The 17703-nt window shown below is 36.9% G+C and overlaps 1 protein-coding gene across 1 annotated transcript; it reads left to right on the top strand.

Annotated features, from left to right (window-relative positions):
* Nucleotides 1–1581: 1581 nt before the first annotated feature.
* LOC119492598 (lymphocyte antigen 6G-like) lies at nt 1582–4796 on the top strand. Its single transcript, XM_037777145.1, has 3 exons — nt 1582–2085; nt 4172–4279; nt 4418–4796. Exons 1-3 carry the CDS (start codon nt 2040–2042, stop codon nt 4570–4572), a joined length of 309 nt encoding a protein of 102 aa, XP_037633073.1. The 5' UTR covers nt 1582–2039; the 3' UTR covers nt 4573–4796.
* Nucleotides 4797–17703: the final 12907 nt, after the last annotated feature.

Below are 17703 nucleotides of genomic sequence, written 5' to 3'. Positions count from 1 at the left end.
ACATAATTAAAACAGTTATAAAAAACATTAAATATTAATTAAAAAAAACAAGCTAAAAAATAAAAGTTATGATAGAAGCTAAAATAGAATATAACACACAAGAGTAACAGCTCTAGTTCAGTATAAGATCATACGTTTAAGAGAAAAAAAAGTTGTAATATTATGAGAATAAAGTCATAATATTCCGATAATAAAGTCATAGGTTTACGAGAAAAAAAAATTGTAATATGAGAATAAAGTCATAATATTATGATAATAAAGTCATAGGTTTACGAGAAAAAAATGTTGTAATATTATGAGAATAAAGTCATAATATTATGATAATAAAGTCATGGGTTTACGAGAAAAAAATGTTGTAATATTATGAGAATAAAGTCATAATATTATGATAATAAAGTCATAGGTTTACGAGAAAAAAATGTTGTAATATTATGAGAATAAAGTCATAATATTATGATAATAAAGTCATAGGTTTACGAGAAAAAAATGTTGTAATATTATGAGAATAAAGTCATAATATTACGATAATAAAGTCATAGGTTTACGAGAAAAAAAAATTGTAATATGAGAATAAAGTCATAATATTATGATAATAAAGTCATAGGTTTACGAGAAAAAAATGTTGTAATATTATGAGAATAAAGTCATAATATTACGATAATAAAGTCATAGGTTTACGAGAAAAAAAAATTGTAATATGAGAATAAAGTCATAATATTATGATAATAAAGTCATAGGTTTACGAGAAAAAAATGTTGTAATATTATGAGAATAAAGTCATAGGTTTACGAGAATTTTTTTTTATAATATTATGAGAATAACGTCATAGGGCAAGGCAGCTTTATTTGTATAGCACATTTCAGCAACAGGGCAATTCAAAGTGCTTTACATAAACATTCAAGAACATTAAGACAAAGTGCAAAAGAACATTAAGACATAATTAAAACAGTTATAAAAACATAAAAACATTAAAGATTAGAAAAGAAAAACAAGCTAAAATAATTGATCTACTGCAGATGTAAAAATACAAGTGAGCTCATGAAACAGATGCACTGTCGTCGATTAACTACCCAATATGTGAACTAGTTCGATCTGGACTATCTGGTAGTCGAGTGCAGAGTTTAAACACTTTTTTTTTCTACTCTTGTTTTTTTCCTTTCATTTAGTTATGTCATCTTGTTATGCTTTTATTGTGAAACTGACTAAATTATTTCCAGTCTCATTATGAAACTGAGCCAGTGGTTTCACATCTGCATTCTTAGACATAAGTGTCCCGACTATAAACAAGAAAACTATTATAATGCTGTAAGGATCATTGTAAAAAAAAAAAAAAAATTACTACAATAATCACATGATAAATGATGAATTATAATTAATCAGATGATTTCAAAATATAACAAATGCCTGATTGGTTTGATATCAGATAAGTGCTAACTAAATAACGATAGCCCATTTAATGACTCCTTATTCTAAGTGGATCTGTTGCACGATGACAAACTGATGACTGTCTGGTAGACTGATCAGATGTTGACTAATGGGTCATCAAATCAGGTCACTTTGTGTCAAAGTTTTCCATTCGGCTTAAACTTCTCTATTTCAGGACCGCGTGTTCACTCTATTTCTGATTATTTCAGAGGCGTATTTGTTCTGGTGAAAGAGCATCTGAGTAAGTGTTTTTTATTGTTATATTTTGAGAACCACATGAAGGAAGTGAAAGTGCTTCAGGGTAAATTTATCAAACACACAAAAACAAATATTCACTTCTTTCTGCTATGAAATATAATTTCATAGTTTATCTAACAGCATTAAGTTCTTGTCTCTTTTTTTATCCTAAAAAGTGCATGTCTGTCTCTGGGATAACGGGGTCACTTTAGGGGTGACATTATTCAGGTCACTTGGGAGGAGGCTTTGTGAGGAAATGCAAATGTCCAAGTTCTGAAAGAAGACTGAGAAGAAGTTGGGCTGAAAGAGGAAGGCTTCTCTCTCCAGTTCTCCTCTCACTGGGCTGATTAACAATCTGCTTTTCATTTCTGTTCACGATGCGGTTTTACGGAGCTCTGATCCTGCTTATGACTCTGTCTGCAGGTATGAACAGCTTTCCAGTTATTAGACCTATACGTGCATTGACTGAACTTTGTATCTTGAAGAAATGTGTTTAAATGTTTAAAGGTTATTATACAAACTGTAAAGAAAGTGGTGTCAGAGAGTTAAAGAATTAGTAGAGAAACATTTTTAGATGAGAAGATTGATACCACTCTCAACCTCTTTTACCAGGTTCGGCTGTGATGTGTGTTAAAACACTGCCTGTGTTTAAAAACTCCATAAAATGCTGTGGTGGTCTTTTTTCTGAATAGTTTCTAAAAGACGAGGCCTTAACGCTACTGAAACAACACTCCAATATTTCATTATTATAATAAAACTACTCCATTTTGAGTCAAAATTATACAATTTAGTAGTTTTGTATTGATTTTATAAAGTGCACAATGGTAGAGTGTGATGATGCACAGGGTAAATGTCACGGCCAAAGGCTCCATTGTGGTCACATAGCCTCCTGTAGTGGATATCAGTAATAGTTTATAGCCAGATTCCCTTTCAAGAGGTAGAAAAACCCATTTGGCACACTTTGGGTATCCAAGTGTCCAAATGGAGAGTCCTCCTGGTCCTATCCTGACTAAAACCGTTGTAGAATCTATGTGCTTTGTGTTATCTATGTCTGCTTTGGCACAGTTGTAGTCAAGGAGTTGCTGAATGAATTCAGTGGCATCTCTGTGCATGGCATCATTGCTATAATGGTGTTATCCACTGTCTAATCTAGAAAACATTTTAGGCGAGGATAAAAATGTAAATGTTTCCTTTGGTTCATCATAATTTACTCAGTCATAGTAACAGACACAATGTTACTGACACTGGGGATGAATTCTCTGAGGTCTTACCTCTCCGTAGAGACCAAGATCATGCATATAGACCTGGTAGTTGTGGAGCTATTCTTGATTTATTTTTCTGTCGAGGCGAACCACACCTTCCAGCACCATAGGGATTAAGAGGTTAAGTATGAAGCTACAGCCAACAGCTGGTTAGTTTAGTTTAGCAAAAAAAGAAAAAGAAACATTAATCAACACATTATACCTACTTTGTGTAATCATCGCAAAAACAAAAGTGTAAAAAATTGTTGTTTTACAGAGGTTATGTATCAGATTCCTTGTTCAGACAGTGACTTCCTCTTTCGTTCATGGTGGCAAAGAAATGCTACCAAGAAAAAGGAATAAGCATATTTCCTCAAAAGAGCAATTTGGTAAACCACGAGGTCAACAGGACACTTTGTCTGAACTACTGACCTGACGAGAATTTTAGCTACATGTCATTTATGTTTATTTATTTTGCACAAATTAAGACTACACAAACACAACAAAAATAAATGAATAATATACAGTACAGGAAGAGGCAAAAAAACACGGGCTTATCTGAAGCCTCCACCTAGAGACAAGGTTAATATACAGAAATATTATGAGTACATAATAGTGAGGTCAAACATTATAACAAGATATATATAATAATAACAATATAATATATAAAAAAAAGACAAGAAATGTGATTTGAATAAGCAAATATGCAAAAATAGAAATCAAACATAGCACTGAGTGAAAAACAAAACAAATACATGGACAAAATGGGGAAAAGCAATTACAAAACAGCAATTAAGTGACCCTTTCAGCTTCTTTTGAAACTTTTAATAGATGAAAAGGTTTTTGATAGATGTGAAAAGCTACTCCATATTTTGGTTCCCCTAAATCTTATTGAAAATTGACCTCTACTAGTGAGGAAGTTAGGAGGGTGAAGATCTAGAGATTGACGGGTTGAGTAAGAATGGAACGGAGAATTTGCTTTAAAATTGGTCTTGAACTGCTCAGGAATATTCCCACCAGAAAGTATCTTATGAATAAAAACATATATTTCGGAAATATTGATGTCATGAATAGTAAGAATCTAAAGGACTAAAATGTTATGAAGGTAAGTAGGAAAAGTACTCGCCCAAACTATATTACAATATGAAGAATTTCTCATCTAACTCGCACCCACAACTTTATATAAACTCTGTGTGAAAACTGGTATAAAAAAGTAAAAAGTGACATGTGACATGTCTTGACCTGATGTGTTGTGTGTCTCTGTACAGCAAGTGGATTAAGATGCTACACGTGCACAGCCACCGACCCGAAATCCTGCACAGACACCAAATCATGTCCTGTCATCTTCAACCGTTGTTTCTCTCTCAGAATAGACGGTAAGTTGTTCTTTCTACAGCTAATATTTCACACATTAAACAGCTGATACAACGCGTTGCTGTCTGGTGGCTATTATACACATCACGATATGTGTTTGTGAACTGGTTTCTGAGAGTTTTCCCCATTGTGTTTTGCAGGTTTTGACATGGTTACCAAGGGCTGCCAAACCAGCCTAGCATGTGGCGGTGCCATGGCTTGCTGTGAGGGGAACTTGTGTAACAACGCCATACCAACTGGTCCCAGTGTCGTCCTCCTGCTGGTTTCCTCAGCCATCATCTCACTCTTTCTCTGAGGCTTTGGGATTTTGTTTTATTTACTCTGTGTTGCACCTTTTTTTTCTTTCTAATTTGAACAACTGAAGAAGAATAAACAACTTCAATGTGAAACTGCACCGTAAAAACTCTATTTCTGAGTGACTGATCTTATTTAGATTTAAAGTCTAACTTGTTTCGAGTATGGACGGAGTATACAGTTTTTTGTTTGGTTTACAAAAAAACTCTCTGACCTTTTTCAATATTCCAATGTCATTCAGTATCATTTTTAAAATTAAACTATCTTTTTTTAAGCACATGCTTTTCACAAAACACCTGCTCAGGACGCCTTTACTCCATTATAGAGATATTTCACTAGATAGATGAAAACCAAGGCCAGCTGGTGGTGCTAGAGGAACTCAGAAAATAATCACACTCATTTTCATCCTCTGGGGACCAGAAGCCTCTGCACCAAATGTACTGGTAATCCATTGTATATGTGGGAAAGAGTGGTGGGGACAGTAAGTTGGAAGTAGACTAGCCGACAACGCCACCTTGGGGACTTGCACCCCAGGAAATACTAATTAAAACCTTGAATACTTTTCTGGTAAATGGATAAGGCACACGGATTCGTTACTGATGAGGCAGAGACGCGTTTGAAGTCAAATATTTTATTAGAACTAATCAAAGAAAACTGCACTGAATAAGATGAGACTGGAGTTACTCATCTTCTGACTGGTCTGATTCATGGGTTGGTGGAGGAGGAGTCAGGGAAGGGGCTGCATTCAAAAACTCCAGACACTATTCGGGGATCCAAAAAATGCACCTTACCACATATAGGTTGCGAAATATTTCACTCAAATCAAAAAGGTCAACCTCATGATTGAGGTGGAAAAAAATAAAAAAGGGCACCAGCTGCATATGGTGGGGGAACCAGCTCGCAGAGTGTTTTCTAGCATGTAGTGCAACCTATATGGCAATACATCATAATTTCTCAATTTAAGGGCACCCATTAGTGCACTGCATCTTTTCTCTACTGGAAGGGCAGCAGAGGCCACTTAGAAGAACTGTAAACAACCACATCGATCATCATCCACTTTATCACTTCAATTACTGCTGTGACAGTGAGGAGGAAGATACCTATAAGAGGTAATTACTGAGGTAGGAAGAGAGGCTGAATCTTTTATTTTATTACAGTCACAGAGTGAATGATCCAAGCAAAGCTGGCAGTTCTGTGTTGCTGCTGGTAATTATATTCTTCTGTAAAATAGGAAATAACTGTAATGCATGTTTTACTCCCGCCAGCCAGCAGAGGGCCAACAACAACCATGTGTACCAGTCAATGGAGAGAGACTTGATGTGGTGGAACAATTTCAGTATCTTGGTATAGTCTTCCACTCCAATCTTACATTCAAGGAACACATTAATAGAAATCTCAAATATTATTAAGTTCAACCTGGCAAATTTTTGTCAAATAAGACCTTTTCTCACTTCACAGTCACATACCACAGCGAACACGTTAAAACCCATCAAGTCTCTCTTCAAAAGGACCTTTTCATTTGCATTATTGCAATATCCTAAGAACAACATTTTAAACATTGACAGTTACCAAACTCTTGTTTTTAAAGTTTTAAATGGGCTCGCCCCCCACACCATTAAATTATTTTTTCCAGAAAAAACACAATAATACGATAATTACCAGAGCACAAACTAGGGGAGACTGTAATATACAGAGGCGTAGAACTAAATTGAGTCAAATGGTGGTGTCTGTTAGAGGCAAACAAATTTTACCAGCACATATCAGGGACTGACCACTACTTAACATTTAAAGGGACTCTATGTAAGAATCAGAAATTGCTTGTTAACAGCGACACCTGTGGCCGTTAAGTCAATGAAAGTCAGCGTCCTGTTGCTCGCGCTTGTGCTCGCTCTAAATAGACATGAACGAGCATCGCTCAAAACAGTGAGGCGACACATGTCAGCTAAAACCACAATATCACTCTATATTTCAGCAGCTTGGCAGTAATGTTAGCTGACCAGACGAAGGTCTCTCCATGAATCACTGCTGATCCTAGTGTTGGCTTTTCCTGCTTCAGCCTCCCGACCGCGGCCGGAGGGAACAGGGGAGACACTGGAGTTTTGGTCGGAGACGACAACGTTTCCCGCTGCGGAGCCCCGTCACTTCACACGACACGGGAAACCTCTGTTGGTCTGGAGGAGCTGCAGCATTTATTTCTGCACAGACGTCCACTGTACGTTCACTAGATATTCTCAGAGCTAAACTAACTCTCCTGCAGTGTGTAGTGTGAGCGCATGCACGTGAGAGGTGGAGCGAGAGAGCGAGAGAGCGAGTGAGAACGAGTGCGGTGTGTGAGTGAAGGCAGGCAGGCAGGCAGGCAGGCAGAGGAGCAGAGGAGCAGAGTACAACATCGACTTCGGCCCGGGAGACCAAAGCTACGCCTCCCCTGTGGCTTCTGGTCATGGTCGGGGGGCTGGAGCAGGAAGAGTTGACACTGTTTTGCAAGACGGGCTTCACTAGAGAGAACTTTGCGGTTTTGGTGCTTCCGTGTAGTTTGTGTTGGAGTCTGAGTCTTAATAGCGTAGCCAAAAGCGAGCATGCATGGGACACCGACCTGCAATGATTTATACGTGTAAGAAGTTACAAACAGTCCCTTTTTAAAAAAAAAAACTTCAAACATTGGCTAAAAACACAGCAGACACGTACTCATGCGGAACATCTGTTTCCTCCTGTGAAACTATTTGTGAGCTTTTCTGTGTGCTGTCTCGTGGACTTTCCTGTGAGGTTTCCAGTAATTGTAAAATTATTTTTTTTTATGTGTTTTTGTTTTTTGTTAGTACCTGCCTTAGAACTATACGGATGAAATTTAGCTATCGTGCTAATTCTGGCATATTGATGCATATTGCTGATATGTTGATTAATGTGCACTGTCTTAATTCAATAGATTAAATATGACTCACTGAGAATAAAGTGAGAACTGTGTCAGTTGAATTTGACATCATCATTATTCATTGTTCATTTGTAGGATCTTACAGTTTTTCTCAATCATATTGGCTAGTCTGTTTATTGTCAATACCATTTAAATTGTTCCTATTTTATATTTCCTTCTATTTAAATTGTTCCTATTTTATAATTACTTCTATTTAACGACTGTCTACTTTTGTTTTCCTTTTTTACTGCATTGTATCTTGCTTTTTGTTTTCACTGATGCTACTTGTTTCGGCACTATCCCCTTTGTTGCTGTACACTGCAAATTTCCCCACTGTGGGACTAATAAAGGAATATCTTATCTCTTATCTATTTTTTTTAAACAGTCTTAACTTTCTCTAAACTTCGAGTGCAATAGTCACAACTGTTTGATGGGACATCACAACCCTATTGCATGGCTGCAAAAGGTAGAAACTCACCCAAAACACTTCATTCGTGCTTCAAGAACCGAGTCATTTTGTCAGTAAGTTTACCACCAAAACAAAAAGCTGTTTTGTCATCATGTTGGTCAAAATGTTAACACATTCTTTCACGCCGGAAATGTTTCTTAGATGCAAATTTCTGTTTTGTTCTTCTTTTTTCGACACTGACAGAATGTCAGGCTGTCGTCTATCGGTCTGAGCTGTTTACGTTCCCGTTTCAGCAGTTGGGAAAGGTTTACTGGGAAAAGTCAATATAGGCTATAATAATACTGAATACACAGAAACAGGATATGACCTTTCATGTAAAGTTGTATTAAGTGAACAGAAAATTTGCCACAAAATGACATCAATGCCAAAAAAAAGAATTTAAAACCCTGCAACAATGCAAAAACCTGCAGTAGTTCAGTAAAAACACAGTACATAACACCATGTCATAGATATTTATGGAATATACATGTATGTCTGATAGATTTTGATAATTGAATGAATCATTTTGCATGTGACGGCTCAAACGATGAAACTCTGGACAACACCTTGGTGAGTTTCATTCTGCCTCATCTGTTGACATCATGCCAGTTGAAGAGACATGTTGTGCGACCTCACCTGTCTGTGATGCAGCTCCACCTAGACAGACCTACAGATAGATGAAGCAAACCTGTCAGCTTCTCAAGTTCAGTCTCTGAAATCACTGCTTGGTAAATACTCAACAGTATTCAGTAAACACTCAGAAGACAGAGGTCGAAGAGGCATAATCAAACACCATATTCGCACTGGTGATGCTACACCAACTAAAAGACGAGCCTACAGAGTAACACCAGAACAGAGAGCTGAAATACAGGATCAAGTTGAAAAACTGTTGAAAGCAGATGTTATCGAGGACAGCTACAGTCCCTGGTCTGCGGCAGTTGTTTTGGTGCGCAAGAAAAATGGTTCATGGCGTTTCTGCCTGGACTATAGAAAACTCGATGCAGTGACAATCAAAGACTCGCATCCTCTTCCCAGAGTTGACGACGCACTGGATGCTGTGTCTGGCTCTGCTTGGTTCACCACAGTGGACCTCCAGCACGGATATTGGCAAGTTGAGCTGTCTTCCAATGGACTTCTCAATGTCAGGATGCATTCACTTGCCTGAAACATGTACTCTCAAGCCCTCCAGTGGTTGCTTTTCCTGATTCTACATTGCCGTTCTCACTCTACACAGATGCATCATGCTCTGCAATAGGTGCGGTGCAAGCTGGTCAGCTAATATTACTGCCAACAGCTGAAATATAGAGTGATATTGTGGTTTTAGCTGACGTGTGTCGCCTCACTTTTGAGCGATGCTCGTTCATGTCGATGTAGAGCGAGAACAAGAATGAGCGCGAGCAACAGGACGCTAACTTTCATTGACTTAACGGCCACAGGTGTCGCTGTTAACAAGCAATTACTGATTCTTAAAAACAGTCCCTTTAAGTTTATTTTGTGAAATAAACTTGAAGTATACATCTTTTTTGTGAGGCATGTTTGTGCAGAAATCAATGGAATACATTGAGGTGAACTACTGCAGCATTTACAGCCTGATTTTTATCATCAAAAAAGAGTTGATTTTCTACTGAAGATGATTTTCACATCACTTTTAGTTCCTGTATTTATTTACATGACTGTCTGATAATGTGCTCACTTTGGAAAGAAGACTGAGAAGTTGAACCATTAAAGGAATAGAGTTGACATCTTCTCTGCAGTTCTGCTCTTGGAGGGTTGATTAAAAGTGTTTTTCTTTCCATTCCCGATTCAGTTTTAAGGAGCTCTGGTCCCGTTTATGACTCAGCCTTATGACTCATGCCACGTATGATTCATCGCTTTGGCTCCACATTGTAACACAAAGAAGAGAAAGTTATGTGTAAATGTTATTGTTGAATCTGAAAAAGGTAAATAACGCTTCCACACTGCAGTGTAATAACATTTTTTAAAAATCCTTTTTTGGTATTTATGTAATTCGTAGATGATCTTAGGATTCATATTTGGCAGCTCATTTGTGTTTTCTCTAATGCTTCTCTAGCTGCACACTCTGGAAATGTTCTGTAGTTGCAGAGTGAACCTTCTCACAGGAAACCACAAACAACATGTTTCTAACTGATTGCTGTGATGGGAACTTGTGTGCTATACCAACCCTTAGAAAAAAAGTACTATACTTCACGTTTATTTTTGTGAAAAATTTCAAGTATATATTTCTATATATTTCATTTCTACTTTATGTAGTAAGTATGCTAATATCAGTGTACTAGTACTATACTTGTAAGTGTAATACTTTAATCCTTCTTGGGACTAAAGTGGCCCATTTAGTTTATAAAAGTATACTTTTAAGTATACTTTAACTATAAGAATACTGAACTTTGAGCACACAACTACACCTACGTTTTATTTTGTACTGCAACAAGTATACTGTAAGTATACTGTAAGTATACTCGTATATATTTGTAGCCCACTTTTTAGCAGAGATGGGGACTCGAGTCGCACACACACACAGTGACTTGAGACTTGACTTGGACTTGCAAAAAATGACTTGTGAGCATTTTAGTTTATGAAAGTACACTTTGTATATTTTAACTTTATAGTACTTAGCCAATGATTTATGTATTACATAAAGAGACTTGATGATTTGTGATGAGATTAAAAACATTAATAAAATGTGTTTTTCTCACATGCCTCCACGGTGAACGGAGAATCCAAAAACTTAATATACTTAAAATACTTAACTATACTTTTCTTAAGTATATCTCTATCAAAAGATTAAGTACAAGTAGACGTATAAGCCAAATATACTTAGACTTTTCTGTGTACTTGTCAGTATGAGCCAAGTATACTTAAACTTTTCTGTATACTTGTCAGTATGAGCCAAGTATACTTAGACTTTTCTGTATATTTGTCAGTATAAGCCAAGTATACTTAGACTTTTCTGTATACTTGTCAGTATAAGCCAAGTATACTTAGACTTTTCTGTATACTTGTCAGTATGAGCCAAGAATACTTAGACTTTTCTGTATACTTGTCAGTATAAGCCAAGTATACTTAGACTTTTCTGTATACTTGTCAGTATAAGCCAAGTATACTTAGACTTTTCTGTATACTTGTCAGTATGAGCCAAGAATACTTAGACTTTTCTGTATACTTGTCAGTATAAGCGAAGTATACTTAGACTTTTCTGCATACTTGTCAGTATGAGCCAAGTATACTTAGACTTTTCTATATACTTATCAGTATGAGCCAAGTATACTTAGACTTTTCTGTATACTTGTCAGTATAAGCCAAGTATACTTAAACTTTTCTATATACTTATCAGTATGAGCCAAGTATACTTAGACTTTTCTGTATACTTGTCAGTATGAGCCAAGTATACTTAGACTTTTCTGTGTACTTGTCAGTATGAGCCAAGTATACTTAGACTTTTCTGTATACTTGTCAGTATAAGCCAAGTATACTTGGACTTTTCTGTATATACTTGTCAGTATAAGCCAAGTAAACATAGATTTTTCTGTATACTTGTCAGTATGAGCCAAGTATAATTGGACTTTTCTGTATATACTTGTCAGTATAAGCCAAGTAAACATAGACTTTTCTGTATACTTGTCAGTATGAGCCAAGTACAGACGTAGGCAAAGTTGTTGGTAACGTTCCGTTAAAAAGAGAAAAATCCACAATGGTCACTGAAATAACTTGAAACTGACAAAAGTAATAATGAATAAAAATTTACTGAAAATTAACTAATGAAAATCAGCTGTTGCTTTTGAATTGTGGTTCAACAGAATCATTTTAAAAAACAAACTGATGAAACTGGCCTAGACAAAAATGATGGTAGCCCTAGAAAAGATTGAAAATAATTTGACCATAGGGACATATTAAACTAAGGTGTGTCCTGTAATTAGCATCACAGGTGTCTTCAAACTTGTAATCAGTCAGTCTGCCTATTTAAAGGGTGAAAAGTAGTCACTGTGCTGTTTGGTATCATGGTGTGTACCACACTGAACATGGACCACAGAAAGCTAAGGAGAGAGTTGTCTCAGGAGATCAGAAAGAACATTATAGACCTTCATGTTAAAGGTAAAGGCTATAAGACCATCTCCAAGCAGCTTGACATTCCTGTGACTACAGCTGCACATATTATTCAGAAGTTTAAGGTCCATGGGACTGTAGCCAACCTCCCTGGACGTGGCCGCAAGAGGAAAATTGATGACATATTGAAGAGACGGATAATACGAATGGTAACCAAAGAGCCCAGAACAACTTCCAAAGAGATTAGAGGTGAACTCCAAGGTCAAGGTACATCAGTGTCAGATCGCACCATCCGTCACTGTTTGAGCCAAAGTGGACTTAATGGAAGACAACCCAGGAGGACACCAAATCATAAAAAAGCGAGACTGGAATTTTCCAAAATGCATATTGACAAGCCACAAAGCTTCTGGGAGAATGTCCTTTGGACAGATGAGACAAAACTGGAGCTTTTTGGCAAGTCACATCAGCTCTATGTTCACAGACGCAAAAATGAAGCATCCAAAGAAAAGAACACTGTACCTAATGTGAAACATGGAGGAGGCTCGGTTATGTTATGGGGCTGCTTTGTTGCATCTGGCACAGGGTGTCTTGAATCTGTGCAGGCTGCAATGACATCTCAAGACTATCAAGGCATTCTGGAGCGAAATGTGCTGCCCAGTGTCAGAAAGCTTGGTCTCAGTTGCAGGTCATGGGTCCTCCAACAGGATAATGACCCAAAACACAGCTAAAAACACCCAAGAATGGCTAAGAACAAAACATTGGACTATTCTGAAGTGGCCTTCTATGAGCCCGGATCTAAATCCTATTGAACATCTGTGGAAGGAGCTGAAACATGCTGTCTGGAGAAGGCACCCTTCAAACCTGAGACAGCTGGAGCAGTTTGCTCACGAGGAGTGGGCCAACATACCTGTCGACAGGTGCAGAAGTCTCATTGAGAGTTACAGAAATCACTTGATTGCAGTGATTGCCTCAAAAGGTTGTGCAACAAAATATTAAGTTAATGTTACCATCATTTTTGTCTAGGCCAGTTTCATTAGTTTGTTTTTTTAAATGATTCTGCTGAACCATAATTCAAAAACAATATCTGATTTTCATTAGTTAATTTTCAGTGAATTTTTATTTATTATTACTTTTGTCAGTTTCAAGTTATTTCAGTGACCATTGTGGGTTTTTCTCTCTTTAACGGAACGTTACCAACAACTTTGCCTACGTCTGTATACTTGGACTTTTCTGTATACTTGTCAATATAAGCCAAGTATACTTAAAATGTTCTGTATACTTATCAGTATAAGCCAAGTATACTTCGACTTTTCTGTATACTTGTCAGTATGAGCCAAGTATACTTAGACTTTTCTGTATACTTGTCAGTATAAGCCAAGTATACATAAAATGTTCTGTATACTTATCAGTATAAGCCAAGTATACTTAGACTTTTCTGTATACTTGTCAGTATGAGCCAAGTATACTTAGACTTTTCTGTATACTTGTCAGTATAAGCCAAGTATACATAGACTTTTCTGTATACTTGTCAGTATGAGCCAAGTATACTTGGACTTTTCTGTATACTTGTCAGTATAAGCCAAGTATACTTAGTCTTTTCTGTATACTTGTCGGTAAAAGCCAAGTGTACTTAGACTTTTCCTTATACTTGTCAGTATAAGCCAAGTATACATAGAATTTTGTGTATACTTGTCAGTATATCATCACTTGACACTGTCACTTTAACTTTTATATACTTGTCATTATTCATATATGTTTACTGCATTCTCGTTTACAATGAGTTCACTCATTTGCAAATACTTCCTACCACAAATGTATACTTTATTTTCTATTTTATTTATGCTATATTTTATCCCTATATTTTATTATATTAAATCCGATTCTCATTTTGTTTTTACTTGTGTAATTTTCTTATGCATATGTAATTAGCATGGGCCCTAAGATCTACTGTTTCCATTTCCAACAACTGCTTCTAACTGTTGCGGTTATGACAATAAAGAACAAGAAATCTGAAACTTGCCATTAGCTCAGGCAGGCAGTTAGGCAGACACAGAGGCTGCGAAGACAGATGCAAACCAGACAGCCAGGCCAGAGTGGGCGGGTGGAAATGGGCCGGTATAAATACTGTGAGGCTAATGATGGTAAATGAGAAACAGGCAGGGGGAAGATCAGATAATAGGAGTGCCTGGAAAGGGGTTACTGCAGGACAGGAGGGAGCGGCTGCATGTGGAAGTCAAGTGACTGGAGTCTTAAGAGGCAGAATGTGCAAGAAAAACACAATTATAGCAGATATTGTGACAGATTTTAGACTTTTGTTAGCATTGATATCAATGCTTCAGATCAAATCTATAGTCTCAGAATAATCCCTTCTAATTAATAATAATAATTAGACCCTTCTTTGATGATGCAAAACAATATAAACACATATCTCTCCTATACTCTCCGTAAACTACTAGTTTAATAGTTTTTACTGCAAGTATACTTGTACATTTTCTTGAGTAAACTTATAGTACTTAGCCAAATATAGTTATACTTTTCAGTAATAGCCAAGTATACTTGGACTTTTCTGTATACTTGTCGATATAAGCCAAGTATACTTAAGTATAACTTATCTCTGATAAGTACATCGAAAGTAATCTGAAAGCATACTTTCTTATTTTAAGTTTAAAAGAAGTATACTAATAGCATACTTGAACAAACATATTTTTTGTAAGGGTGTAACAGAATAGATTTGAGAACTATGAAGTTTTTTCCTTTGAACATGTACAGTACACCGCCTTAAAAGTTTAGGCTGCATTACACTTGAAGAAAAATGAAGTCTTCACAACTTGAAGGATTTAAGGAACAAAACCCAGTTTTTCTTCCCTCGTAGTCACAAGTAGCAGCATGATCTGACATGCAGGCTGCCTGGACTTGGAGCAGAAATTGAAACTTAACTGCGGCTTTGAGAGCACTTTGTTTGTACTCGCCCGTCATGAACCCCCAGGGCATGATGGGAAACGCCTGTCTGCCGCCTGATCAAAGAGCTGATTGTCTCTTAGTGTTGTAGAAAGTCACAACTGTCTGTGTAATTGTAATATTTAACGCTAGATTGTAGGCTATTAGTCTCATGTTGTGAAATGAAGGTTTCATCTGTCAACAAACACATCTGGTGTGGTTGATAATAATAATAATAATAATAATAATAATAATAATAATGAAGGTTATTTATGAGCACTTATTAAAATGAGTGCTCATTATATGTTTTACAAGGCAGATATAAAACTAATAAAGGAAAGAATCCGATGCCAGATACATGTACATTTCCACATATATTTATAAACAAATATAAATAAATCCCAACGTGGTCTTCAAACTACAAGTAACCTACAGATCGGATCTAATAGTCTATGAGCCAGACCCCCAAAATTTGGCCGTCGTGCCACTTTGGAGGGACCAGGTCTCATAGTGATTTTTTTAAAGGTCTATATCCGTAGTGTTGGAAAACGCATGATAGCATTGCAGCAATAGTAGCTTTCTATGTGCTATCACTCCTTTTTTCATCCCTCCATCATTCAAATTTGTCCATCTTTTATCGCCATTTTACACATAGATCCAGTATAAAAGAGGGAAACCAACACACAATATCATGAAGTCTTATATCGTTGTAAAGCTTAGACTATAATCCTTCAGTCACATTGTCATGACACTGAGGTCAAGAGAATTTGACCTTTGACCTCTGATGCTGCAATGGGGCAAATTCTGAATGCAACTCTAAATGCCCTTTTAACTACATGTGTCCATGGATAGTTCACATTAGACATTCAGTGGCAATGGGTTATATTCCAGGTGAAATGTGAAAATGATGTTCACTTTTTTATAAAGGCATGAAACTTGGTACACTTGAACAGTTTGGAGCCCTGAACATTTTGAGATATGGAGCCATCGCAACAACAATTACCATAACCAAATTATGTATTTTGCATCATATCTCCTGTGCCAAATATGATAACACAGAAAAGGTCATGTCTATCCCTATGTTTGGACGGCCAACGGTTACAATGATACCATTCATAATATCATAAACTGTTCAGGTGAATCCAAACATAGGGATAGACATCACCTTTTCTGTGTTATCATATTTGGCACAGGAGATATGATGCAAAATACATAATTTGGTTATGGTAATTTTTGTTGTGATGGCTCCATATCTCAAAATGTTTAGGGCTCCAAACTGTTCAAGTGTACCAAGTTGCATGCCTTTATAAAAAAGTGAACATCATTTTCACATTTCACCTGGAATATAACCCATTGCCACTGAGTCAGGGCCTCATCAATTGGAATATGTTTATATTGACAATGAGGTAAGAGTGAGAAAACATAAAATAATGGATAGAGAATTAATTTCTTAGTACAGTTTTTTGAGTTTTTGTATTATTTTGTGTTTCTGCTGCTTAGAAAGACATTTACAAACTGCCCCAATAACAGAATCCAATGCAAGGTTCTGAACATTCTATCAGATACAAACTGCACAAAGTTACGTTTATTCTGATAAGAAATGTTTTTATTGTTGTTAGTCATATAATATATCAATTTAAAGCTCTTTTTCTGCTCTTTATACAGGAACTATCCATGGGCACATCTGATCAATATAGAGTAAGTTATAAGGGCATTTGGAGTTGCATTCAGAATTTGCCCCATTGTAGCATTAGAGGTCAACGGTCAAATACTCTTGACCTCAGTGTCATGACAATGTGACTGAATGATAGAGTATAGTCTAACCTTTACAACGATTTATGACTTCATGATATTGTGTGTTGGTTTCCCTCTTTTATACTGGATCTATGTGTAAAATGGCGATAAAAGATGGAAAAATGTTAATGATGGAGGGATGAAAAAAGGAGTGATAGCACATAGAAAGCTACCATTGCTGCAATGCTATCATGCGTTTTCCAACACTACGGATATAGATCTTTAAAAAAAATCACTATGAGACCTGGTCCCTCTAAAGTGGCACGACCAACCCCTTGGCTCATGGACTATAACAGGAAGTAACTTTTCCTGTGACTCCCTGTAAATTCTTTGAAGGTTGCTAGAAAGTGTCCGACTTGACCACAGCTTTCTGTCTCCGCCCCAAGCTGCTGCTGCTGCTGCTGCTGCTGCCTGATCTCCTCTACTTTGCAGGCGAGGCGCAGCTCATCTCCAACGAGCCTATTAGTATACTTACTACATAAAGTACACTTGGGGGAAATATACTTGAACTTTACTTAAGTGTACTTCATAAAATAAACTTCAAGTATACTACTTTTTCACAAGGGTGGGCAAGACTCTGAAGACGTTCCAGAAACAATTTGATGTGATACAGTTTTATATTTAAGACGTCTGATAGCTGGATATCCAGGTTACACAAAGTTTTTGTTGTTGAGGTAAATATAAAATTCTCCGACCTCTTGAGCTTTTGTCACGAATCTGGGGCCAAATGCAGATGCTGGACAGGCAGGTATAGCCTTTATGGAGGATTAACAGGGACAGGCAAGCTAAAGTGAGCTGGAAGCGTGGTACGTAGACAAACCGTAAATGATGGCACAACAACATCCGTATAGGAAAGAGCAGATGGCTTTATGGCAAACAGATGTGCTGATTGCAGAAGGTGTGCAAGGTGCACAGCAAAGAGAGGGAGAGATGGGAAAGGTTCGAACAAACAGACAGACGAAACCAGAACAAAACACACTCAA

Source organism: Sebastes umbrosus, chromosome 8, assembly GCF_015220745.1.
Source record: "Sebastes umbrosus isolate fSebUmb1 chromosome 8, fSebUmb1.pri, whole genome shotgun sequence".
NCBI lineage: Eukaryota > Metazoa > Chordata > Actinopteri > Perciformes > Sebastidae > Sebastes > Sebastes umbrosus.
Note: the sequence above shows the minus strand (reverse complement) of the source record. Positions and strands in the feature narration are given on the sequence as shown.